Below are 25,082 nucleotides of genomic sequence, written 5' to 3' on the forward strand. Positions count from 1 at the left end.
AGACTGCACTTCCAAGCACCCATGTGCTGCTGGTCCCAGGGGCCAGCGCCAGCCCCGTGGCCCAGTGCCTGCGGTGCACTGCTAGGTGCTTACCAGGCTCCTGCTGGCCGATCCTCGAGGGTGGGGCTCCCTCTTCCCAGAATGTGTCCGACAGGCTGTGCGGGCAGAAGAACAGCCCGCGTGCGCACGTGGACAGGCTGTACACGGGGCGGTGTGGCTGTCCTGCCCATCTGTCCCCATTTCCCTTCCTCGCAAATTGCTGCTCCTTAGCAGACAAGGGCCCCGGCGGGTTCTTGGGGTGGGGTGAGTGCGGGTGGTTCGGTCCGGCAGCAACACGTAGAACCGGCCCTGTGGCCACAGGAGCCAAGCCGGGAGGCCCCTGTCCCCGCGTGCCCCTGGCTCTCAGTTCTGCCTCTTCCCTTTCAAGGGAGAAGGAGGGACGCCCAGTCTTTAGAAGCAGGGCTGTTGCCATAGCAACCAGCCTCTTCCTCTGCCGCACTTGCCCAGCTCCAGGCCACCCATCCCTATGGTGTCTGTGACCGAGAGTCGCCGGCAGCACCCCCAGTGTCCCTCGGGGAGGAGGGGTCCCTCCCTCAGTGGTCCCAGCACAGGTGCAGGAGTGGCCAGCCCCATGCGTGGGGGGGCTCCAGTGAGGCCCCAGGAGAGAAGGCGAAACCAAAAAGGGGTCTCGTGCATTTAAAAGTGAGGTCACCCCCGTTCACACTTCGTGTGTTCACTCAGCAGCCAAGGCCGAGCCCATCACCTCAGCGGCCTCCCCAGTCCCTCCACACAGGCCTCTTGTCTGTCTGTCTGTCTGTCTGTCTAGCAGATCAACCTGATTTGTTTGTTGTTTTAAATAACAACTTTATTGAGACATAATTGACGCTACTTAGAGCATATGATTTGATACATTTTGACATGTTTCTGTCCATGAAACTCTGACACAATCTAGACAGTGGCTGTTCCCATCACCCCCAGAGGTCGTCTCACGCCCCCTCCCAGCCCCGACCCAGGCAGCCCCACGTCTGCCTCGGTCACTGTAGACCCACTGGCTCTTTCTAGAATGTGGTACAGACGCCGTCACACAGTTCGCACGCCTTTTCCCCCAGCACAGTCACCTTCGGACTCGCCTGCGTCGTTGCCAAGTGTCGACGGATGGTTCACGGCTTTTTATGGCTGATCACGTCCATCGTGTGGACCTAGAACGGTTTGCCCCGTCACTTGTTGACGGACGTTTGGGTAGTTCCCAGTTCGGGGCTGTTACAAATAAAGCCGCTGTGAACACTTGTGTGCAAATTTGTGTGGACATGTACCTCCTTTCCTGTTGGGTAAATACCAGCGAGTGGGACGCTACGTCACGTGACTCGATGACATGTGTGTAATTGGCTCTGGAAACTTGTTGCTTGTGGCTGGCTGTGTCTCGCCACCTCGCTGAGTGCGCTAACACTGCTCATTTCGGTGACGTTTTGTCTTGTAGAGTCCGTAGGATCGTCCAAATAGATGATCTTGTCATTCACAAATCAGGGGCGTTTTACTTCCTTGCAGTCTGAACTGGTTTGACCCTCCAGCACTATGTCAACTAGCAGGGAGAGAGCAAACCCCAGGTCTGGTTCTCATTTAAGGGGTGAGTGTCATTCTTTAACAGTTAAGTATGATGTTAGCTGTAATGTTTTTGTAGATGCCTTTTCTCAGTTGGAGGATGTCCTTTTCTTTGCCAGTTTGCTGAGAGTTGTTTTTTTTTAACATCAGGAATGGGTGTTGGATTCTGTCCAGTGATCTTTCTGCATCTACTGAGATAAGCATATGTTTTTCCTTTCTGTTGATACGGTAAGTTATGTTGATTGATTTTCAAATGTTAAACCAACTTTGCATCCCTGGGACAAACCCCACCTGATCATGATGTATTATCCTTTTTTTGTTGGATTTGATTAACCAAAACTTCAGGTGTTTTGCGTCTGTGGTCATGACCGATACTGTGCTGTAGGCTTCTGTTCTTGTCATTCTGTATTTGCCACCATGGAATGAGTCAAGAGGTAGCCCCTTCTCTTCCCTTTGCTGGGAGTGTTTGCGTAGAATAGGTGTTATTTCCTCCTTAACTGTTTTGTAGAATTTCTCAGTGAAGCCATCTGGGCCTGGTGTTTTCTTTTTTTTTCTTATCGGTAAAGAAAATGAATTAATAGCTTAAAATTTATTCACACATAAGCACACATGCGCACAGGCACATACATACATAAATATACCCACAAAAAAATCCGACCTCAAATAATTCCTTGGGTAAGTTCTACCTAATACTGAAGAAACAGATATTTTCAATCTTATTCAAATTGTTTTACAAAGCAGAGAAAGAGGAAATGCCCCCCACTCATTTTATGAGGGTGGCATATCCTTTCTTTTTTGAATTTATTTTTTATACAGCAGATTCTTATTAGTTATCTATTTTATACATATTAGTGTATATATGTCAATCCCAGTCTGCCAGTTCATCACACCACCACCACCCTCCCTGGGCCTGGTGTTTTCTCTGTGGAAAGATTTTTAATTAAAAATTCAAATTATTTAATAAATACATTCAGGTTTTCTACTTCTTCTAGAGTGAGCTTTGGTAGTTTTTGTTTTTCAATGAATTTGTCCAGTTCTGAGGTGTCAAATGTATTGGCATAAATTTATTCACAATATTCCGTATTCTTCTTTTTTTAAAAAAATGTATTGGGGTATAGTTGATTTACAATGTTCTGAATTTCAGGTGCACAGCAAAGTGAATCTGTTATCCATATACATAGATCCACTCTTTTTTAGATTCTTTTCCATATAGGCCATTACAGAGTACTGAGTACAGCTCCCTGTGCGCTACAGTAGGTCCCTATTAGTTATCTGTCTTATATACAGTAGTGTGTATGTGTCAGTCCCAATCTTCCAATTTATCCTTCTCCTCCTTACCCCCACGGTAAGGGGTTTATTTTCTACATCTGTAACTCTATTTCTGTTTTGTAGATAAGTTCATTTGTAGCCTTTTTTTAGATTCCACATACAAGCGATATAATATGGTATTTGTCTTTCTGTCTGACTCACTTCACTCAGTATGACAATCTCTAGGTTCACCCATGTTGCTGCAAATGGCATTATTTCATTCTTTTTAATGGCTGAGTAATGTTCCATTGTATATATGCACCACGTCTTCTTTATCCATTCCTCTGTTGAGGGACATTCAGGTTGTTTCTGCGTCTTGGCTATTGTAAACAGTGCTGCGGTGAACACGTATCTTTTCAAATTCTGGTCCTATTCTTCTTCTAATGTGTGTAGAATCTGTCGTAACGTTGCGTCTCTTGTTCCTAATATTGATAATCTGTGTCTTGTCTTTTTTTTTTTCCAGATCCATGTATAAAAGATTTATGGATTTCATTGATCTTCTCAAAGAACCAGCTTTTGGTTTCATTAATTTTCTCTACTTTTTTCTTTTTGTTTTGTTTTCTATTTCATTGATTTCTCACGTGATCTTTCCTGTTTGCCTTCTTCTGCTTACGTGGGGTTTCATCTTTTCTCATGTTTTCTAGTTCCTTTGGAAGGAAACTGAGGTCATTGATCTGAGCCCCGTCTTCTCTAATTAGGTGCTTAGTGCCATAAATTTCTAAGTACTGCTTTAACTGTGTTCCACAGTTTTTGATATGTTCTCTTTTCATTTCCATTCAGTTCAAAATAATTCTTAATTTTCCTTTGGTTTCTTCTTCAGTGTATGAGAAATTAAGAAGTGGATTACTGGGACTTCCCTGGTGGTCCAGTGGCTAAGACTCTGCACTCCCAATGCAGGGGGCCCGGGTCGATCCCTGGTCGGGGAACTAGATCCCACACGCCACAACTAAGAGTCTGCATGCTGCAACGAAAGATCCCACATGCTGCAAAAAATAAATAAATTTATTTATTTAATAAATAAAATATTTAAAAAAAGAAGTGGATTATTGGTTTGCAAACATTTGAGGATTTCCCAGATACCTTTTGTTAGTGATTTCTAGTATAATTCCAATGTGGTCAGACAACATTCTTTGAATGACTTGAATTATTTAAAAAATATTGCCACCTGTGGCTCAGGAAATGTTTGACTCTTCTGTAAATATCCATCAGGCCAAGTTAGGTGAGAGTGTTCACGTCTTCTATATTCCTGATGATTTTCTGTCCACTTGTTGAATCACATTTGGGCGAAGAGTGTTGAAATCTCTGAGTATAATTGTGGATTTGCCCATTTCTCCTAACCGGCTTTTGCTTCATGGATTCTTACCGTGGGCCGTAGGTACATGCACATTTAGGGCTGTTACGTCCTTTTGATGATTAGGACTTTGTCATCATGAAATGGCCCAGTTCTTCTCTGGTCATACTCTCGCTCTGAACTTTGCTTTGGTATTAATACATCAGCCACTCAGTTATTCTGTTGAGTGTTAGCCAATTTATCTTTTCCTACCCCTTTACTTTTAACCAATTTGTGTCTATATTTGAAGTGTGCTCTGTGTGGGCAGCATATAGTTGAATCTTGCTTTTTTTTTTTTTAACCCAATCTGGTAACCTCTGCCTTTTATTTGGATGTTTCAATCATATACATTTAATGTGATTATTGATATGATTGGGTTTAAATCTACCATCTTGCTATTTATCTTTTACTCATCTCATCTGTTCTTTTCTCCTTTTTTCCTGCCCTTTTTTTTTGATTATTATATTTTTAAATTATCCCATTTGTCTCTTTTGTTGCCTTCTTAGCTGTAATTCTTTGTTTGGTTATTTTAGTGGTTGCATTGGGATTTATACTATACGATTATTATTATTTTTATTTTTTTTGCCGTATGCAGGCCTCTCACTGTTGTGGCCTCTCCCATTGCGGAGCACAGGCTCCGTACGCGCAGGCTCAGCAGTCATGGCTCACGGGCCCAGCTGCTCCGCGGCACATGGGATCTTCCCAGAGCGGGGCACGAACCTGCGTCCCCTGCATTGGCAGGCAGACTCTCAACCACTGTGCCACCAGGGAAGCCCCTATACTATACGTTTTTTAACCTGTCAATATCCACTGTTGAGTGAGATCATACCATCTCATGTGTAGTAAGAGAACCTTAAAACACCATTTGATTTTCCCCTCCCAGCCTTTGTACTCCTGTGATCATACATTTTAACTTTTCATATGATAGAGATCACACAATACATTGTTATTTCTTCTGTAAGCGGATGATTGATTATCTTTTAAAGAAATTTAAATCATTAAAAAAGCATTCCTTCCAGCGGCTCACATAGTCTCCCTTTCTGGGGCCCTTCACTTCTCTGTGTGGCTCCTGGTTTCCCTCTGGTCCCATCTTCCTTCTACTTGGAGGATGTCCTTTCACGTTTCTGGTAGTACAGATCTGCCAGTGACTAATTCTTCCAGCTTCTTATGTCTGGAGAAGCCCTGTTTCACCCTTGTTTTCAGAAGACACTTTGGCTGGTAAACAGTGCAGGTTGGTGGGTTTCCTTTTCTTGCATTTTAAAGATGCCGCTCCACTGTCTTCTTGGGTGCATTGTTTTCATTCAAGACGTCAACCAATCACCCTTTTCTTTGTTCCTGTATAAAAATGTGCCTTTTTTCTCTGGATGCTTTTAAGCTATTCTCCTTAGAACTGGTTTTCAGCATTGAGGAGGACGGTCCTTGGTGTAGTTTACTTCATGTTTCTTGTGCTTAAATTTTGTCGAGCTTTGGGGAACTGTGGGTTTATGTTTTTCACTGCATTTTGGAAAATTCTGGCCACTTTTTCTTAAAATATTCTTCCTTTTCCACCTCTGTGTCCTCTCCCTTCGGGCTCCAGTTCCAGGTGTATTTCACTACCTGAAGCTGTCCCCCAACGCACGGATGCTTTGTTCATTTCTTTCAGCCATTTTTCTCTCTCCGTTTCATTTGCAGGGTTTCTGTAGCTCTGCCTCCAAGTTCGCAACCTTTTCTTTCACAGTGTTCTCTTGACCCCGTTCAGTGTATTCTGTATCTGACGTTTTGATTCTCCTCCCTGGAGTTCAGTTGGAGGCCTTAGAAAAGTCTTCCATGTCTCTACTTAACATACTTGCCTTGCCACTGGCATCTTGCGCACGTGGAATATAGTCACAGGAAGCGTGCCTGCTGTTCTCGTCCACTAATTCTATTGTTTTTGTCATTTCTGGGTCCTTTTTGATTATTTTTCTCCCCTCAGTCCAGGTTATCATTTTCTGCTTCTTTTCATGCCTAATAATTTTTGGTTGGATGTCAGACATTGTGTGTTCTACCTTGTTGGGTGCTGGATAGTTTTGTATTCCTGTAAATATTCTTGCATTTGTTTCTGGGACACAGTTAAGTGACTTGGAAACTGTGTGATCCTTTAGGTCTTGTTTTTAAGCTTTGCTGGGCAGGACCAGAAATGCACTTAGTTTAGAGTTGATTTTTCCCTTCTACTGAGGCAAGCCCCTTCTTTCTACTCTGACACCGCTTGAATTACTAGGTTCTCAGCTCTAGCTGTTGAATGCAGGCACTGTGTTCCTGCCCTGTGGACTCCCATCCTTCTCGGTGGTTTTTCCCCAGCCTTGGACGGTTCCTGTTCACGTCTGGACTGATCTGTACTCCGCTGAAGCCTCGAGGGTGACCCTCTGCGGGCCTCTGGGGCTACCTGTCTGCACAGCTCTCTCCAGGACTCTGCCCTGTGAACCCCAGCCGTCTTGCCCTCCCGGGACTCCCCCTCCCTCTGGGCTCTGCCTGGGTCCCCACTGCCGGCACTGCGCCCTGGAAACTGCAGGGGGGAGCAGGGACTATTTGTCTCCCTTCATTTGTTTGCCATCTCGCAAGGATCGCTGTCTCCTGTTGCGTGAAAAAAAAAAAAAAAGCTGCTGCTTTTCACATGTATTTATCTCTGAATTTTTTAATTTTTTAACATGCGGAGAGCATGTAAATTTGGTCTCTGTCATTTCATCTGGAGCAGAAGCAGAAGCCTGTATGTCAGGGGCTTCAATTCCCTGGCAAGCACTTTCCATCATTAGAGGCGTTTCTCTCAGTCCCTACACCTGCTACTAAGATGCTTCCTCTTTCAGGGCTGCGGACACGCCCTCCTTGCCCACCCTCACCCGTCCCGGTCTCACACAGAGCCAGGGCTCAGCTTCTCGTGGTTGACTGACGATTGTATGAAGAGCAGATAAATACTTCTTGGGGCTCGCTGTGTCCGGCAGGTGGGAGACAGAAACTCTTGCAATCCCCAGGATAATTCCATGGGGTCTGATTGCAGACGGGAGGATTGAGACCGGGAGGTTAAAAGGACAGTGTTTGAACAGGTTGCGTATTCCGGGCCCATTGTCATGAAGGGGAAGTGGGAGCCCGCTGGTGGGAGGGTTTCGTGGAGGAGGCGGCTTTGGAGATGCGCTCAGGCTGGCCTGGCGCCGCCGTGGGGAGCACCGCGTCCTGCACGGAGAAGCGGCCGCGGGTCCCAGGGAGGGAGGGAGGGAGGGCGGGAGGGGAGCCGGGCGGCCTCGGGGGCCGCCACGCTCCGAGCCTCCGCCAGGGGGCAGCGCGTCCCCGCTCAGGGAGGTGAGCCCCGCCCGGGACGCGCCCCTTCCCACGCGCACACCAGGCCACGGCCCCTCGCCCGCCAGCAGGGATTGCCGCCCCCACCTGGCGCTGCTAACCTGGCGGACACCCCTCCCCACGGCCCACCTCATCCCGCACACCGGCGCAGGGCCGCCTCGCCCTCGGCCCGCTTCCTGTTTCCGACCCCCACCCCGCTTCAGAGCCACCTTTCACACAGCTGCCCCTGGCAGCCTCCCACCTGCCGCAGCTCTTCACGCCCCGGTGGCGTCTCCTCATAACCCTGCCCGCGCAGCCCGCCACTAGCCCCGGACCTCTTCCCCCACATGCCCATTTTGTCCCAGAGCACCTGTCTGTGACCCCAGCGCCGCTGGCACAGTCCTTAGGTGGGCACTGAACCCGCTCTCCTGGCTTCCTTCTCGCTGCGGGGCCTGACTCCAAGTGCAGGAGGGCTACTCGGGTCTGCCAACGTCTCGGCCTTCACCCTGCGTGCAGGCAGGATGGGGGGGCGGGCCTGGCTCACCACCACCCTCCCACGAGGTGCCCACCCGGGCCCAGAGACAGGATTTGGGAACCGCCTTCTCACTGGCTTGGAAGAGGTGCGAAGCCGGTGTCTCACCGGGCCCCAAACCCTGATGGCTCACACCCTCACCCAGCTCTCCTCTGCCCTGGCGATTCGGACCTGCAAGGCCTCTCCAGTTCCAGTGTTCCCTGGAAGGCTTCCTGGGAGAGGGAACTCCTGAGAGGAGAGAGGCTGTTCCAGGCAGGGTTCCTGAGGGAGTAGCATGGGCAAAGGTCCAGAGGGGATGGAGGGAGGGCTGCAGGGGGTGGGGGTGGGGTGGGAGCTGGACAGGACCCAGGCATCCAGGGCCTCAAGGGTGGTGGGGTTTGTGTTGAGGGCACTGGGGAGCTAGAGACCTGTCAAGGCTGTGTTTTAAATGATGATTCTCCGTTCCAGAGATGTGACAGTGGAGGGGAAGCCAGAGGAGCCTGGCCCACTGATTCAGGCCAGAGAGGATGGGGGTTGCTCTGCAAGACCCTGATGGATGGGAATAGGGGAGGCACGGGAGCCAGTGTGTGCACGTTGCTGAACAGGAAAGAGAAGGGCAGCGGGGCAGTGTGGAGAAAGGTCCGCAGGAGAGCTGGATTCTGCAGCGTGCGGTTCCAGTCCTGGGCATGCCAAGTGCCGCCTGGGAAATCTTGGGTAAATTACCTGACCTCTCTGTGCCTGCGTTTCTTCATCTGCACAGGACCTCAGTACCCCACATCACCTGCGACTTGGCCCACCCTGGAGTCTCTTGGGGCCAGAGCGGGGTCTTGGATCTCCCCTCCGCTCCCACGACAACCGGGGGCTCAGACCTCGGAGCCCTGACGGCCCAGCTGGGGCTCCATCAGGGCCAGCTCTGGAGGTGCGCGGGGTGTTGGTGGCCTGAAGTTGTGTGCTCCAACACGGGCGCCAACGGGTGCAGCTGTGAGGTGGACGCCGCGGGACCTGGAGGTGCGCAAAGCTGGGCTGGGCCTGGGCGGGGCTAGGCGGATGGCCGTGAGGGGGCGCGGTGTGTTGGACCTGGCTGGGGAGGGTGGGAACAGGCTGGGGGCGGGGCTAGGGGCGGGCCGTGCGGGGGCGTGGCTGGGCCAGGGGCCGGCCGGGGCGGGGCGGGGCGGGGGCGGGGCCGCGCCCCGGGGAGCCGACCCGCCTGCGGGCCGCCCGCACCGCGAGGGTTAAGGCGGGGAGCCAGGAGGGCGGGGAGGGCGCGCACGCCGATTGGCGAAAAGTTCGGGCGCGGGGCGGGGTGAGGGGCGGGGAGATGGGCGGGACAAGGGGGCGGGACGCGGCGGCCTCGGCGTGCCGATTGGCAGGAAGTTGTGTCGGGGCGGGGCGCGCGGCGGGCTCGGCGCTCGCTCCGGGAGAGTTGACAAAGCCCCGCAGGGAAGGACGCCTCGCGGCGCGGCGCCCCGGGCCCCTCGCCCCGCCGCCCCGGGACCCCGGCCCCGGCCCCCGGACCGACCCCGACGCCCGCCCCGCCCCCAGGCCCCAGCCCCCGGCCCCCGCCCCGGCCCCGACCCGAGCCGCCCGCGCCCAGGTAGCGCCGCCCCGTCCCGAGGCCGGGCCCGGGGGCGCGGGGCGGCGGGGTGCGGCGCCCGGGGCGGCGATGACCGCGCAGCGCGCCCCGCGGGCCCGGCCCTGAGCCCCGCCGCCCGCGAGCACCGCCGAGGTGAGCCCCTCCGCGCGCCCGCGATCCCCGGGGCAGACTGGGCGGGCCGACTCGGGAGGGCCGGGGGCCGGGGCCGGGGGCGGGGGCCCGGGCTGAGAGCGTCCGGGTTCCCGCTCTGCGGTGGGGAGCCGCCGGCACCGGCACGCGCCGCCGCCGCTCCCGCCTGGCCCGAGGTCCTGGCAGTGCCCCGCCCCCGCCCCTGTACCCCACGTGGGCCACCCCCCAACGCAAATTTGTCCGCTAATGGCGCAGGCGATTATCTGCGGGGCCGCCGGTGTTGTGTGTCCCGCGGGCAGGGCCCGAGTTACAAGAGCCAGGAATCCAGACGGTGTTTGGAGGGGGGGCGGGGGAGGTCGGTAATTAGTGTAAACCCTTTGTCTGCCTTTGATAACCACGGTTCCCCCGCCGCCGCTTCCTCCGCCCGGAGCGCGGCAGGGAAGGCGGGGCGGCCCGCACCCCGGTCCCCGCGACCCAGGGCTGGGGTGCGGGCGGCTCCGGGGCCCAAGGCGGGGGGCGGGGCGACCCCCACCCCCACGCAGTGACCGGCCTCCGAATACACCCCAGGTCCGCACTGGCCGAGATGACGCCGAGCCCCGCGTTGGTGCTGCCGCTGCTGCTGCTCCTGGGGGCCCTCCCGCCGGCCACCGCCGCCCGAGGTGAGTGCTGGCGCCCAGCCCGGCGCCCCGGCCTCCGCCAGCGCCGCCCCTTTCCCTCCGGCCCTGAACCCTGCCACAGTGCCCGCCTGGCGCGCGTGCCTGCGCCCCGCCCCTGCTGGCCCGGCTCTGCCCGCCCTTCACCCGCGGGGAGCCCCAGTGCACCCATGGGACACTGCAGCTCACCCGCGGCCCCCCCTCACTCACGTGGCTCCCCAGCTACCTGTGGGGCACCCCTCACCTATGGGGCATCCCCATCTCATCCATGAGGTTCCTCCAGCTCTCCCACAGGGTTACCCCTCACTCTCAGGGCACCCCCAGCTCATCCGTGGGGCCCCACGCTTGCTGGCCGGGTGGGCTCTGGCCCCAGTTCCCCTCAGGACATACGCACACATCCACACACACATCCCTGCAGTTGCGGGCAGCTGCTCACGGCGGATTCATGAGTGATGGGCTGTTTGGCCACATTGGACCCAATTAGGCCCCTGGGAACCTGTAGAGATCCCCCTGGTGGCCAGGGTTGGGTGTGGGGACAGTGGGGACATTCTTGGCCTCTGGGACTAATGACCCAGCCCTGTGCCCTAGGCCTGCCTATCTCTGGGAAGGTACAGGGTGGGGGCTGGGAGACTGAGTGCCCAGTGCACGGGGTCACTGCATGGTGGAGGGTCGGGGCCTGTCTTAATGCAGACCCTGAGACCACCTACTTCCAGCTACACACTACGTCTCTCGGTGTGCACCACACCAGGGTCTGGACGTGGGCTCACACACCTGCTGTGCAAGCGGGCAGGCCCAGATGCCTCCGGAGGGACCCCTGCCCCCGCAACCAGCCCCAGCAAGGGGCGTCCTTGGCTGACGGGTGATGCGTGCCCGCAGACTCCCACCGCCATGCTCAGTGCTGGCCTCCCTCAGCTAGGCGGGACCTGTGGCCAGGCCAGCCCTTTGGGTGTGTTGACCACTCAGGATCGTCCTTGCCCTGTCTACCAGTCCTCTGAGGCTTCGCACCCCTCCCCCGGCGCCGCTGCCGCCCAGCGGGCGCACTGAGACCAACCCGGCCTTATATGGCCACGTTCGGGTGTGGGGTGGCGGGCGGCGGCCCAGGTGGGCCTCATGCCACAGTACCCACCCCACCCCCGCGGCCCCGCCTGCCCCGCCGGGGACTGGCTGGCTCGCTTGAGGGTGGGGGCTGCCCAGGCGTGGCTGGGACGGGCAGTGTCCAGGGTACTGCGGACACTCAGGTCATGCCCGGCAAGGCCCCCCTCCGCCAGTGGCCAGCGGCCTGGACTCTGATTGCTCTTTTATCTGTTTGCACTCCCCTATCCACGCACCTGCCTGTCCTCCGGCCACTTGGCCAGGGAGGCTCTGGAGGCCACTGGCCTGGCCTGGTCGTTGGCTGGAGCCGGAGGTGGAGTGGCGGGTGGCAGCGGGCCGTGGATGGCAGTGGGCGGTAGGGCCTGCCTCGGCGCCGAGGGGTCCCAGAGGGACCACACCCTGCTCTGTGCCCGTTGGCTGAGGCCTTGGGCTGCATGGTGAGGGCCTTGGCGGCAGTAGAGGGGTGGGAGCCCCTTTCCAAGGGCAAGGGCCTCTGTGGTTTTGGGGGTGCGGGGTCAGTGCTCTTCCTGAATTGTGCTGGCTTCTCCGCCAGGCCTGGACTGGAGGGCAGAGTCGTTGCAGGCCCTTCCCACTTGGCGAGTGAAGAGGCTGAGCGTGGACCTTCTTAGGCTGACAAACCAGCGCAGACAGAGTTTGGGTGGTTTTTTGAAAGCCGTTTTCCCCGTGGTGTCACAATTTCTGGAATCGGTACATTTCTAGACTCCAATCATATTTTTAAAGTTCCCCTTTTCCCAAAGTTTCACAATCTTGGTGGGTTTGTCTTAAACTGTTTGTTTTTTTTCTTTTTTCAAATTTGAAAAAAGAGGTTGGCTTTCTCCATTTCCATTTTATTTCTCACAGTGGGAGCTCTGAGAGGTTCCGAATGAAATGCCTTTTACAAATTACTTTGGAAGAAGTCATTTCAGGGTTTTCTGAGAGGTGCCGCGTGTGAACTCCTCTGAGGATGGCGGTGCAGTGGACGGTCTCTGAGCAGCCAGCCCCGGAGGCCCCGCCCTGTCCCCTGGACCTGGCTGGTGTGCCGGGTGCCCTATCTCCCGCGGGATGGAGAGGACTTGGAGCTGCCCTGCCTTGGGGCTGTGGCGCGAAGGGTCTGCTGGGGTGTGTGAGTCGTTGGCGAAGCATGTGGCCGTCAGGGCGGCTGTGGCGTGTGCATGTGCGTTGTCTGACCTCGGCCTCTGGCCAGGCTGCAGGGGGCCTTCTCCTCCCCTCTAGGTCCCTGCAGGCCGTGCTGGCCAGTGTGCGGCCAGGGCTGAGGTGGACTTGTGGGAGCCCGGCCCAGGCTCTGCGAGCTGGGGATGTGGGCCAGCGGCCCCATTTACGTCTTGTCTTGGGCCCCACTCCTGGAAGGGAAAATAAATCACTGCCTCCTCTGGGGGGAGGAGGGAGCCGAACAAAGTGGCCTTTGGCTGGGCCAGGCTGAGCTTGGGCTGCCCGCAGCCTCTGTCTCCATTGTGGGGGGATCAGTGGGCCCCCGGCTCCTGCCCAGCTCCGCGGCCCTAACGTGGTACATGTTGGTTTTCCCCGGCAGCAGCCTCAGCCTCCGATCACCTGGGCGGCTCGGGCTCGCTGACGTGCCGGGGGGACGGGCTGTGGCCGCCTCCCCGCTGTGTGGCCGTCCACGCTGGCCTCCTTTGCCCCACGCTGTGCCTCGCCTGGTGACTGCAGCCCTGGTGCGTCCAGGTGGCAGCCTCCGTCGGCGGGGCAGCGTGTGCAAGGAAAGCGTGTCCGCGCCCATGCCACCGTCCCCAGACCTCAGCGGCGCTGCAGCCAGTGTGGCCCCACCTACCTTGCCCATCACCCGCTCTTCCTAGTGGTGGCCACCAGGCGCTCCTGGTCAGTCCCAGCCTCGCTCCTCTCGGGGCCCAGGAGAGCAGGGGCCACCTGGGCTACCTCAGGTGGGGTCGCAGCCCGGGGTCCACTGGAGGGAGGTGGAACGCAGAGGCGTGGGCGTCACCCCGGGACTTGGAAGGAGAGGTGGGTGCTGGTCAGGGTAGGCAAGGACAGGCCTCCAGCTGGGGGGATGTCGTGGGCAGAGGTGAGCAGCTCACCGGGGCCAGAGTGGACATCCAGTGGACGCGGGCGCCTTGGTGTAGTGGGGTAGGGGCCTTGAGTGGGGAAGGGCTGGGCCAAGAGGCTGGTCAGCTGAGGGGGTGTCCTGGGGGCTTTTCCACCAGGACATTGTGGCCAGCCTTCCTGGCTCCAGCGAGGAGTCCCGGGGCCTCCATCCACACCCTGTGCCCCAACTGAGTGGCTGGGGGCGGGGCCTGGAGGCAGGCAGGGGGTGGGGTAGGTGCCTACCCCCCCATCCAGCGCAGACACAGACGGCCGCCTTGAGAACTGGCCCAGGGTGGGGTTTCTAGGAGCTGTCCCTGAGGCACTGCAGGAGTTGCTCCAGCCTAAGGGCTGCTGAAATCCAGGGTTTCCCATCTTGGCAGGAAACACAATTGCTTTTCTTCCTGCCGGGGAGTTTATTTCATGAGAGATTTACACAAGCTGTGCGCTGTTGAGTGGCTGAAGAGTGAATAACGGGACCTGGGGCAGCAGGCGGGGCGGAGGGACCCCCTCTGGCTCCCATGATCCTGAGCCCTGGAGGAGCCGGGGCCTGCGGAGCGCGCTCTCCTGGTCCAGGGCCACTGCCAGTGGCTTCGGGGCTGCCCTCTGCACTCGTGCAGCAGCCTGTCCGGGTTCCGGCGGGGACTGGGGCTGACTCTGGAGCTCAGCCCGACACAGCATGCGCGCCTTGAGGGCCAGGTGGCCTGCCCCGTGGCCTCTGGGGGCCTGGGGGCGCCTAGTCTGGGCCGGCCTGCTCAGGCCCCATGGCCTCAGTCCTGGCCTCAAGAAGCCCGCTGTGGGCGTGGGCTGTCGTGGAGCAGGTATGGGTGGGACGCAGGGGCTCTGGCCTGGGGTCGCGCAGGCCAGGCTGCTGGGTGCGTTGGGTCTTCTGCTGCCGTAGCCATCGCCCTCACCCTCGAGGTTCTGCTTAAACGCCCAGGGGCTCCAGGCTCAGGAAAATGTCCTCGTCTCCCCTCTGAGGTGACTCTGGTACCTGGATCGGGGCCCCCTGGGGCGGGGCCCCTGGGGTGGTCTGGGCCCCGCGGCGCGTTACCCTGTGCTCTGGGTCCGGTGCCGGCAGGTGTGGGAGGGCTCACTGGACAAGGGCCTTCTCGGTCCTTTGGCAGCTGGGGGAGGGTCTGGGTCAAGTGACGTTGGTGAGGTGGGGGTGGATGGCGGGGTGGGCAGGGTCGGGGTGAGACAGCGTTGAGTCTGGTGGGCCTAGTGAGATCTGGACACCCGACGGGGCTGCCCGGTGTCCAGCTGAGGGAGGCCCGGCGGTGGGTCTGGGTGCTTTCTGGTCACTGTCCCGTAGGCAGCTCACATGGGTCCCCCCACCAGGGAAGTGGCCCTGTCAGGGTGATGCTCTGGGCCTCACTTGTCGGTCCTGGGGGTGGTGAGGGTTAGGCGGAGGAGCCCTGAAGCTGGGGGGCCACTGGAGGTCCATCTGGGGGCCTCCAGAGAAGAGGACAGACCTGGAGGCCCCCGGTCTGCCAGCCCCCTGGTGCGCGGCTGGGCAGCCGGTGGAGGGGACGCTCCCGGCGGCTTGCTCGGTGGGTCAGGCCGTCCCTTTGCCACGCCCAGAATGGCCTGGTTTCTGGGGCAACCACCTGTCCTGCGGGTCCTACCAGTTCCACCACAGATCCCGTGGGTCCAGCCCCCGGGGCCGCCCTGGGCCGGCTGTTGACCGGGAGCCTGTATGCGAGTGTGGGTGTGCACGTGTGCCGAGCCTGCCCCCCTCGTGGCAGCCCTGGGGTGGGCCTCACCTGTGCCCCCGCCCTGGGGTGTTCCTGTCCTTCCCCCCCCAGGCCTCGCCTTCTTGGGGAGGGTGCTGGCCCTGCGGCCTTCCCAGCTCACCCTGCTGCACCCGGTCCCCACTGTGGGCGCCCGCTCCCCCCAGAGAGTGCCTGCTTGCCCTGTCTGGCGTCAGGTACCCAGGCAGCCCGGGTGGACCTGCCCCCTTCCGGCCCCCCAGCCAGGGCCCAGCGCCCCTCCCCACGCCTCTCACTTAGCTTGTCCTGCACAGCAGGACGGTGGCTCCTGGCTGGCCGCCCTCACCCCACGGCCAGGCCCATGCTGGTTAGCCCGATGCTCCCCCCACCTCCCCCGCCCCCTGCCAGAGAATTCCTTCCAGGCTGGAAATTTCTGGGGCTTTGCAGGGCTTGTGGGGGACAGAGCTGCCCTGACGAGCCGGCCGGTGCTGCATGCACCCTCAACCTCAGCTGTGTTTGCGGCTTCACGGGGTGCCTCTGTGGCCCCTGCTGGTCTCTGCCACATGGGCCCTGGGAGAGGGGCGACGTCTGGCCCGGCCCCTCTTGAAGGGAGCTTGGGGTTGGCAAGCCAGGGCCCACAGAACACCCCGGGCGGTGGGGAGGGGTGCAGCCCGACACTTGGGAACCCTCTCACCCCTGCCACGGCGTGAACAGAGCGGCAGCGTGGGTCCAGATGGAGTGCCCCTGGGGGCGGGGAGGGAGGAGGGGGTGTCGGGAAGGTGCGCCAGGCTGCGCGGAGGCCGCGGGGCGGTGAGGTGTGGGGTGCTGAGCTTCGGGGCGGCCCCGAGGGCCTGTGAAGACGGCTTGGGGGTACGGGGGGGTGGGCATGGGGTGGGCCACAGCTGGGGGTCCCTTCTCTGTTCCTGCCAGCACCTCTGCCTCCCTGGGCCCCGGGGCAGGAGGGCTATCAGCTGGGGTTGCAGCCGGGTCTTGTTATACTAAACGGGGGAAAGCGGTGCTTCTGGCCAGGCAGGGGGAGGGGCTGTGGGCCTGGGCGTCAGGAGCGCTCAGAGGTGGGGTGTGTGTGGCAGGGAGTCTGCGCCCACTGTTGGGGTGTGCACCTGGGGGTCGGTGTGACAGGGTCTGTGTGTGACAGCAGCTCTGGATGGCGGCTGGGAATCCAAGCTGGGTTTGTGGGGCGCCCGGAGCGGCTGCCCCCCATCCCCCCCAGTACCCCCATTCCTGACCATGTTTTCACAGCTGAGGGTGGAGGAGGATGGAGGAGAGGAAGGGGCGACACCTTCCCTGCCCGTTACCTTGACGTTCAGCCCCCCTCTCGGGGTGAGACCCGGCCCCAGCCTGCCTTTGCCCCGTGTCTGCCATGCCTGCGCCGTGTACATCCTGCCTGTGCCCGCAGCCTCCTAGGGCCGTGACTGCGGGTGGGTGCAGGGTTGGGGCTTCCTGGAGGAGGCGCTCACGGGGAAGGCACTAAGGCTGCGTCGGCTGCCCCCACCCACACGCCCTCCAGGGGCCTGCGGGTCTCCAGCTCAGGCCTCAGTTTCCCTGTGGCTGAGGGGCGGGAGGCCTTGTCCAGGTGGAACAGCAGGGCTTGTTTCCCAGGCTAAATATAGAGCTGCAGCAGCCGTGCTGGCGGCCAGAATTCCCAGGAATCTGGGGGGCCAGGCCTCCCGCTGGTGAGCCTGCTGGGGGGTCTCTCGCAGAAGCTGGGGTGGGGGGCAGGGTCCCCCGGAGCCCAGGTGGGGGTGGGGAGGGGTGAGGCTGGCCACAGAGGGGAGGAGGGCTGTTTGCTTTAGGACAAGGCTGGCTCCAGCCGGGGCCTCTGGACGGGCGCTGCCTCGTCCCCCTCACTGCTCACAGGCCGGCCCACGGGGCCACACTTCCGGCCCATCTGGCGGTCACTTGGCCCTGTCCCTCCACTCCGCAGGACCGAGGGTGGCGTCCCTGCCACCCAGTAGGTGCCCCCCAACATGGTCTCCTCTGGCGGGTGGGGAGAGGGAGAGGCCGCACTGTCAGGCGGGCGCGTTCTCTGCCACTGAAGCGGGCTCCTTCGGGGGTCGGGGGTGTTGAACCAGCCGCCAGCAGTGCCCCCACGATGCCGCTGGGACAGGTGGAGCCCCAGCAGGGAGCGATGCTGTTCCTCGCGCGGGCACCGTCCTCCCCGCGTGCTGTCCGGGCCATCGCGTGTGTCCGTGTGGACGTGTGTGGGTCCGTGTGCCTGTGCTTGTGCGTGTGATGCTCGCACCCAGGTGTCAGCCCGGGAAGGGCTGGGGGGTGCCCTTTTGTCCTGCAGCCTGGGAGGCCCCTGTGAATGGTGGAATTTCAGGCAGTGACAGGTGGTGGACAGGGTCTGCCTGGGAATGAGGCCCGGACCCTGGGCGGCCTGGGGGGCCTCAGAAGGTCCACTTGTCTGGGGGCCCTGAAGTCTCTCCCACTGCGAGCTGGGTAGGTGCCTGGGGGGCCCTGGAGACAAGTGAGTGATTAGGGAGAGGCGGGTATCAGGGGAAGCCAGAGGGCTGGCTGGCTGGCTGGTACCTCTGGCATGGCCCACTGTCCAGGGGCTGCGTGGAGGGGGTGGGGCCACCCGAATGGGGCAGGATGTGGAGGGGGGAGGCTGTAGAGGGAAGGTGCCTAGTGTCTCTGTGTCCCTCACACCCCAGTCCCCTGGGACCCCCTCCCCACCTGGGGCCCCAGAGAAGCGGAGCCCTGGGCTGTCAGCTCCCTGCATCCCAACGGGGATGGCCCCCTACCCTCCGTCCGCACCCCAGGCGGAGGCGATGGGGGCCCGTGCTCTGTGAGGGTCCCTGGGCGCTAGTCTCTGGGGGACCCGCAGGAGCACTTTGGCTGTGAGGCGGCAACAGAATCAGCGGCGACTGCACGTTGAAGAAACACCAGCTGGTTATTAAAAACACATGCCGCTCTCAGGCCCCGGGCCCAGCGTCTCAGCGCAGCCACGCCCCCGGCACCTCCGTGCGGCCAGGGCTCGGGGCGTGGCCTTCACGGCCTGGAGTGGCTGCCCTGTGGGGTGGGTGCCCCTTCCAGTGGCTGGTGGGCGGAGTCCTGGGAGCCAGGCCCAGCCAAGCCCCTGGGAAGGGCAGCCGGGTGCCCGTGGCTGCCTCTCCTGGTCCGGAGGGGCCGTCCGTGACCATGTAAGAGCCCTCCACCCTCGCGGTCCTCCCGTGGTGTAGGGGCTGCACACCAGCCCCAGCTCAGGGCGTCAGGCACGGGGGCACGGCAGGAGGGGACTGAGGGTCCACCAGGAGATCGCTCCATAGCCTTCTGATGTCCGCAGCGTCCTTCCCAGCTGGCCCGTCTCTCGCGCCCTCTAGGCCTGTCATCCCCATTGTCCCTGGGTGGCCCCGGGCCGGTGGGGACGGGGATGGGTTTCTTCCCGCTGGTGAAGGGCACCACGGCCTCAGCCCGGGACGCAGGCTTCTCCCAGGGCAGATAGTGGTCACCCAGGGCTGGGAGGCCCAGCTGCTTGCCCTCTGACTCCAGGGCCTTGGTGACCTGGTGTGGCCTGGCTGGCAGCAGGGAGGCTCTTGTCCAGGCAGGCAGACCTGGTTTGGTGCCGCCCATGTACACACAGGCACAGACATGGGCCACCAGACGCAGGGATGCTCGCACGTGCACACACAAACAGATGGGGTGCCTGCAGGGAGGCGGTGGGGGCCGCCCTCGCTCGCCTGCGGACGTGCATCCTGGGCGAGCCGCATCCCGGCTCCCGTGCGGGAGCGCAGTGGGCCCTGGGTGAACGCCGCCTCCTGTGGTCTGGGAGCTGGGTAGGCGTATCTGGGTGGAGTCCCGCGGTGGGGGCCCAGCAGGGACAGCCCTCGCCCGGCTCCCAGTGCCCACACCTGCCTTGGCCCCGACCGACCACCTGCTGGTCCCCTCCTCCCTGAGCGAGTCCTCTGACCCCCACAGGCCCCCCGAGGATGGCGGACAAGGTAGTCCCGCGGCAGGTGGCCCGGCTGGGCCGCACTGTGCGGCTGCAGTGCCCCGTGGAGGGCGACCCGCCGCCACTGACCATGTGGACCAAGGATGGCCGGACAATCCACGGCGGCTGGAGCCGCTTCCGCGTGCTGCCCCAGGGGCTGAAGGTGAAGGAGGTGGAACGGGAGGACGCCGGCGCCTACGTGTGCAAGGCCACCAACGGTTTCGGCAGCCTCAGCGTCAACTACACCCTCATCGTGATGGGTCAGTGCTGGCCGTGCCAGGGCGGGGCCTTGCTGTTCGCACCTAGTCAGCTCGGGCAGGGAGGCAGACCCTCCCTCTGTGCCCACCCTCACCCTGCATGAGCTCGGCCCACTGCCCCCGGGACCAGAGCCGCCCTGCTCCCCTCCCGGCCTCTGAGCCCAGGACACCACCCCCAGGCCGGGCCCCGCCCCCTCAGGCCTCACCTTGGGGTCCCCCTTCCTCCCGACCCCTTGTCCCCCAAAGTTCTGCTGACCTGGGGGCCAGGGCTGGCTGGGGGGGCGGCAGGGGTGGGTATGGGGGCCCCAGGTGGTGGTCCCACTGAAGGGCAGCCTGGTGGGGCAGGCGGGCCGGCAGCCTTGGCGTCAGCCATGACTTTGAGGCTCAGGTTTCGGAGTTCAGAGGGGCCGCTGCGAAGGAAGGGCCTTCTGTTCTCCTCTGCCTCTGGGGCCCGGGCTTGGGGACTGGGCGGCGCCCCCAGGAACACGCCCTCCACTCGCTGGTACCAGGCGCTGGCGCCTCGCCCTCCCCCCAGGCGGGTCCCTCGGGGCAGGTTCCCTGGCAGCACAAAGGAGGAGCCTGACCCACGCACCCCTCCACTGGGTTCCGGGGTGGGGTCCGAGCGCCTGGCCTTGGTCCTGGGCTGTGGAGGCGGCGGCTGTCACTGGGGGGGGGGGGCATTCCTCAGCATGCCACCCCCCACCCAGGCCTCACAGGCCTTGTCTGGGCTGTGGAATGGCAGTACTGTGGGTGTCCCCCCCAGCGTCCTTTCAAAGGGCAGGACGACCAGGCGGTATGTGAGCCATGTCAGCTCACCAAGCCCTCGGCCCCTTGATGTGGGCTAGGGTTACTGCAGCTGCCGGCTGGGCCTGGTCGCCACCTCCCCCCGGCCCTGCAGACCCCCCGGAGCCAGGGTGGGGGAGCCAGATCTCCGTCCCACCCACGCCTGTCGGGGTCACCTGCACCCAGGGAGTGCGCCGGGTGGGCGGCTCCGGCCCAGCTGTCTCTGGGATTCTGAGACGTGGGTGTGCATCCATGGCCTCCTGTTGGCGTTTCTAGAGCTTTCCCAGCTGGGCCTGAGGCTGGGGCCCGGGAGCCAGTCCTGGGGTCTTACAGGGGCTGCCGAGGCCCCTCTCATGCACCCTCCCCTCTGCAGACGACACCAGTCCAGGAAGGGAGAGCCCGGGGCACGACGGCTCTTCCGGGGGCCAGGAAGACCCAGCCAGCAAGCAGTGGGGTGAGCACAGGGACAGACGCCGCCATCTTGGTGGGGGGCGGGGCTGTGCCTCCCCCCAGTGCCCGCTGACTTCTGTGCCCCGCCCCCTCCCCTGCGCCCCGCGCAGCCCGGCCCCGCTTCACGCAGCCCTCCAAGATGAGGCGCCGGGTGATTGCGCGGCCCGTGGGCAGCTCCGTGCGGCTCAAGTGCGTGGCCAGTGGGCACCCACGGCCCGACATCATGTGGATGAAGGATGACCAGGCCTTGACGCGCCCGGAGGCTGGTGAGCACAGGAAGAAGAAGTGGACCCTGAGCCTGAAGAACCTGCGCCCCGAGGACAGCGGCAAGTACACGTGCCGCGTGTCGAACCGCGCGGGCGCCATCAATGCCACCTACAAGGTGGACGTGATCCGTGAGTGCCGGGGCCGGGGGCGGGGGCGGGGCCGGGGGGGGCGGGCTGGCGCCTGGGGCCTGTGCCCAACGCACGTCCCTGCGCAGAGCGGACGCGCTCCAAGCCTGTCCTCACGGGCACGCACCCCGTGAACACGACGGTGGACTTCGGAGGCACGACATCCTTCCAGTGCAAAGTGCGCAGCGACGTGAAGCCCGTGATCCAGTGGCTGAAGCGCGTGGAGTATGGCGCCGAGGGCCGCTACAACTCCACCATCGACGTGGGCGGCCAGAAGTTCGTGGTGCTGCCCACGGGTGACGTGTGGTCGCGGCCCGACGGCTCCTACCTCAACAAGCTGCTCATCACTCGCGCGCGCCAGGACGACGCGGGCATGTACATCTGCCTGGGCGCCAACACCATGGGTTACAGCTTCCGCAGCGCCTTCCTGACCGTGCTGCCCGGTGCGTGGGCCCCGCCCTGCCCCGCCCCGCCCCGCCCGGGCCACGCCCACACGTGACGCGCCCCTCCCCGCCCCCTCCTCGGTTTCTCCTGCAGACCCCAAGCCGCCAGGGCCGCCCGTGGCCCACTCGTCCTCCACCACCAGCCTGCCGTGGCCAGTGGTCATCGGCATCCCAGCCGGCGCCGTGTTCATCCTGGGCACCGTGCTCCTGTGGCTCTGCCAGGCCAAGAAGAAGCCGTGCGCCCCCGCGCCCGCCCCTCCGGTGCCTGCACATCGCCCGCCCGCGACGGCCCGCGACCGCGGCGGGGACAAGGACCTGCCGGCACCCCCCACCCTCGGTGCCGGCCCCGGTGTGGGGCTGTGTGAGGAACTCGGGCCCCCGGCGGCCCCCCAGCACCTGCTGGGCCCGGGCTCAGCCGCCGGCCCCAAGCTTTACCCCAAACTCTACACGGACACGCACACGCACACGCACTCACACACGCATTCGCACGTGGAGGGCAAGGTCCACCAGCATCAACACATCCACTACCAGTGCTAGGCTGCCTCGGGGTGGGCTTGCGGAGGCCCGGCCAGCCGCGCAGGCTTGGGGCGAGGCCACAGAGGAAGATGGACTGCGGGTGCGAGGCGCCCCACGTGAGACACACACACACACCTGGACGCACACACATGCATGACATACCTCTGGACACACAGAATTACACACACACACACACACACACACACACACACACTCAGACTAAGAAGCCTTTGGGAAGGTCTGTATTGTAACTCTGCAGTGCGCATGTAGCGATGGGCTAGCTCATGAAGGAATCCCTTGGCCCCGTGATAAGGATTTCATGGGGGCCATGGTCACCCCCCCACCCCGGCCTGGCAGGAGATCTGAGAGGCACCCTGGCTTTGCAAACCAAAAACTCCGACCCCTTCCCTACGCCTGCCCTCCTGTGTCCCTGCCCAGGCTATTTTTGCCACCACCTGTCCTGGGTGTCCAGGAGTCCACCAGTGCCCTGGGCAGGGGGGTCGGGCGGAGCAGCCCTAGGCTCCGTCCTGAGAGGCCGGAGCTGGCTGGGGGTGCCTCCCGTCCCACTGCCAGAGAGAAGGGGCCCTTGATATTTATATTTAAGAAATTAAGATAATAATATTAATAATGATGAAAGGAGGGCTGGGCCACAGAGACTTGGCCTCTCCTGAGGCCCAGGACCCACCTGGCCTTTTGGCCACTGGATGTCCACCTCGGGGCCGGGCATCCATCACCCCACTCCCCGTGGCGGCCCCAGGCCTCTGTAATTTTATATAGAGTTTGAGCTGAAGCTTTGTATATTTAATTTATTTTGTTAAACAAGAAAATGTGCATTCTTTCCTCTAAGCTGGTGTTTCTTTCTGTGTCTGCATCTGTGTGTGCCCGTGTGCCTGTTTATATCTTCCTGTGTCTGCATCTGTGCGTGCGCGTGTGCCTGTTTATAGGACGGATGGGGGAGCTCTCGAACCCCATCACCAGGCCTTAGGCTCAGGGGCCGAGGCCTGAGGGTCCCCAGGGCCCGCCATCAGCGCTCTGAGCTGGAGGACTCTTCCCCACTCACCTGCACGCGCCTCCTTGGCCAGCCAGAGTCCTGCACATCTGGCGCGGGGGGCCCCCCTCTCTGTACTGGTGTGGTCCCCCAGCCCTCAGTGCAGGGCCCGTGTTTCTCCCGTCCCACATTCTGGGGTTCCCTGCGTGGCCTTGGTGGGGAGGTGGGCTAGGGCCAGTTGCCTGCAGGGCACCGTCCACCCTGGGTGTGCAACCGTGGCCTCGCTCTCCTCACCCAGCCAGCAGGCAGGGGTTGGGTTTCCCCTGGCCCAGAGGTTCTGGAGCATCTTAAGAAAGGCACTAAGAGCTGGTGTGATTCTAGCAAAGGCCCCGGCGCAGCATGTCCGAAGAGCGGCAGGAGGGGCGAGGCTGAGCCGCTGGCTCTCAGTGCTTCAGGAGACAAGCCCAGGCCCTGCCTGACCTGCCCGTCGGGATGCCCGCCGTCCTGCCCAGGCAGTGCTGGGCCCACGGCTGGGGCCGAGTCTCCCCTCCCCCGTGCCTCGGCAGTGAGCTGCCGTCCGCCCCCGCCTCCTCCCCAGCTCCGGGCTGGGTCACCTCCCTCTGCTCTCGTCTCCCAGGGCTCAGTCCCCAGTCCCCTTGCCCCTCCTCTGCTGGGACCCCCATGCAGTGCAGGATGGGATCCCCTGTCCTTCTCAATCTCCCCCCATTCTTCGGCTTCCCAGGGTGGACCCCACTCCTGTCTCTTAGGAGGCAGGGGCTAGCTCTGAGGTAAGCCCCGCTGGGGTGGTCCTGACTCCGTGGGCAGTGACCAAGCTCTGGCCTGGTGATGGAGACCACCTAGAGTGGACACCGCGGGAGACCTAGGGCCTGGCTGGCTGTGGGGAGCCGGGCTGCAGTGGCCAGGGGAGTAGTGCGGGCTGCAGGCAGCCCGCAGCTGGTGACCGAACAGATGTTCCCCAGACGGGACAGGCTGCATCCGACGCCTGGTTGGGTTTCAGTCTGAGCGGGGAAGGGTGGGGAGAGGGTAGACGCTGGGCAGTGGGGAGACCTCAGGCTGTGGGCCATCTTTGGGTCACAGGGGATGAGCTGCCCCCTGCCCAGCACCCCTGAGGGTACAGTCCCCCAGAACCTCAAAGGAGACTCTGCCACTCCCAGCCCTGTGCCCTTTTGGCCTGAGGGACAGTGCTGTCCACCTGGGCTCACGTGGGGACCACCCTCGTCATCTGCCCCAGGGAAGCCTGCGGGGCTAATGACCTGACGGGCCGCGACAGGCCCATCGGGGCCCGGGTCCTGGTTCTCGCGAGACCAGTGGCTCCGGGCCCATCCCCCAGTGCCCTTTCAGAAGAGAGGGCTGCTGATGTGCTGGTCGTTCTGTGGACATGTTAGGGCGCCTGGCTGGGCGGGGGGTCTAGGCGACCAGACAGACCCATCCTCTTGGGGCTGCCCGGCCACCACGAAGCCCACCAGGACAGACGTCTGCTCATTGGGCCTCCAACTGACCGGCCCCACTCCCTCTGCCCGACACCCCCTCTTCATTCCCTCTCCCTGGCGCCCCGCCCCCCTTGGGGGCTCCCAGATTGTGCCGGGGCGGAGCCAATGGGAGCGCGAGTGGGCGGGGCCAGGCGGCAGGCGGGGCCAGGTGGCAGAGCAGGCTGAGAGAAGAGTCTTTGGGCTCCAGAGCGGGGGAGCCCGGAGTGGCACGAGGAGGGGCACCGCGGCAGGGCTTCACCTCCTGTGTTCTGAGGCACCGCGCCCTGGCTTCTCTTGCCACAGTTGCCCCTCCACAAACACCAAGGCCAGGCCCTAATGTGCCCTTGGCCACATGCAGAAAGACCAGTGCACAGCCACCCGTGATGCTACCAGGACCCCCAACAGGAACAGAAATGCCTCCCGTGCTCAGCTCTGTGGGGCTCCCTGTGGGGTGGGAGTGGGGGCCCCCAGTCTCAAGGGAGCGGAGGGGGATCCAGCTGTGTCTCAGAGGGACTCCCAGGC

The 25,082-nt window shown here is 61.5% G+C and overlaps 1 protein-coding gene across 2 annotated transcripts; it reads left to right on the forward strand.

Moving 5' to 3' along the window:
- The first annotated feature begins 9,680 nt into the window (after positions 1-9,680).
- On the forward strand, positions 9,681-22,928 carry FGFRL1 (fibroblast growth factor receptor like 1). 2 transcript variants are annotated; one of them, XM_067734807.1, is made up of 7 exons: positions 9,681-9,759; positions 10,324-10,415; positions 19,229-19,501; positions 20,655-20,735; positions 20,842-21,126; positions 21,213-21,566; positions 21,661-22,928. In XM_067734807.1, the coding sequence occupies exons 2-7, from the start codon at positions 10,340-10,342 to the stop codon at positions 22,101-22,103; spliced, it is 1,512 nt and encodes a 503-aa protein (XP_067590908.1). In that variant the 5' UTR covers positions 9,681-9,759; positions 10,324-10,339; the 3' UTR covers positions 22,104-22,928. The 2 variants fall into 2 exon arrangements, with proteins under 2 accessions (XP_067590908.1, XP_067590909.1); XM_067734808.1 differs by lacking the exon at positions 9,681-9,759 and adding an exon at positions 9,985-10,111.
- Positions 22,929-25,082: the final 2,154 nt, after the last annotated feature.

Source organism: Pseudorca crassidens, chromosome 4, assembly GCF_039906515.1.
Source record: "Pseudorca crassidens isolate mPseCra1 chromosome 4, mPseCra1.hap1, whole genome shotgun sequence".
NCBI classification, from domain to species: domain Eukaryota; kingdom Metazoa; phylum Chordata; class Mammalia; order Artiodactyla; family Delphinidae; genus Pseudorca; species Pseudorca crassidens.

What these genes read in the sequence shown, in the direction of transcription:
- FGFRL1 (XM_067734807.1), top strand. Translation starts at nt 10,340, where the DNA reads ATGACGCCGAGCCCCGCGTTGGTGCTGCCGCTGCTGCTGCTCCTGGGG. An exon ending in GCCGGCCACCGCCGCCCGAG is followed by an intron (nt 10,416 to 19,228) that starts GTGAGTGCTGGC and finishes TGACCCCCACAG; the next exon opens with GCCCCCCGAGGATGGCGGAC. An exon ending in CTTCCTGACCGTGCTGCCCG is followed by an intron (nt 21,567 to 21,660) that starts GTGCGTGGGCCC and finishes TTTCTCCTGCAG; the next exon opens with ACCCCAAGCCGCCAGGGCCG.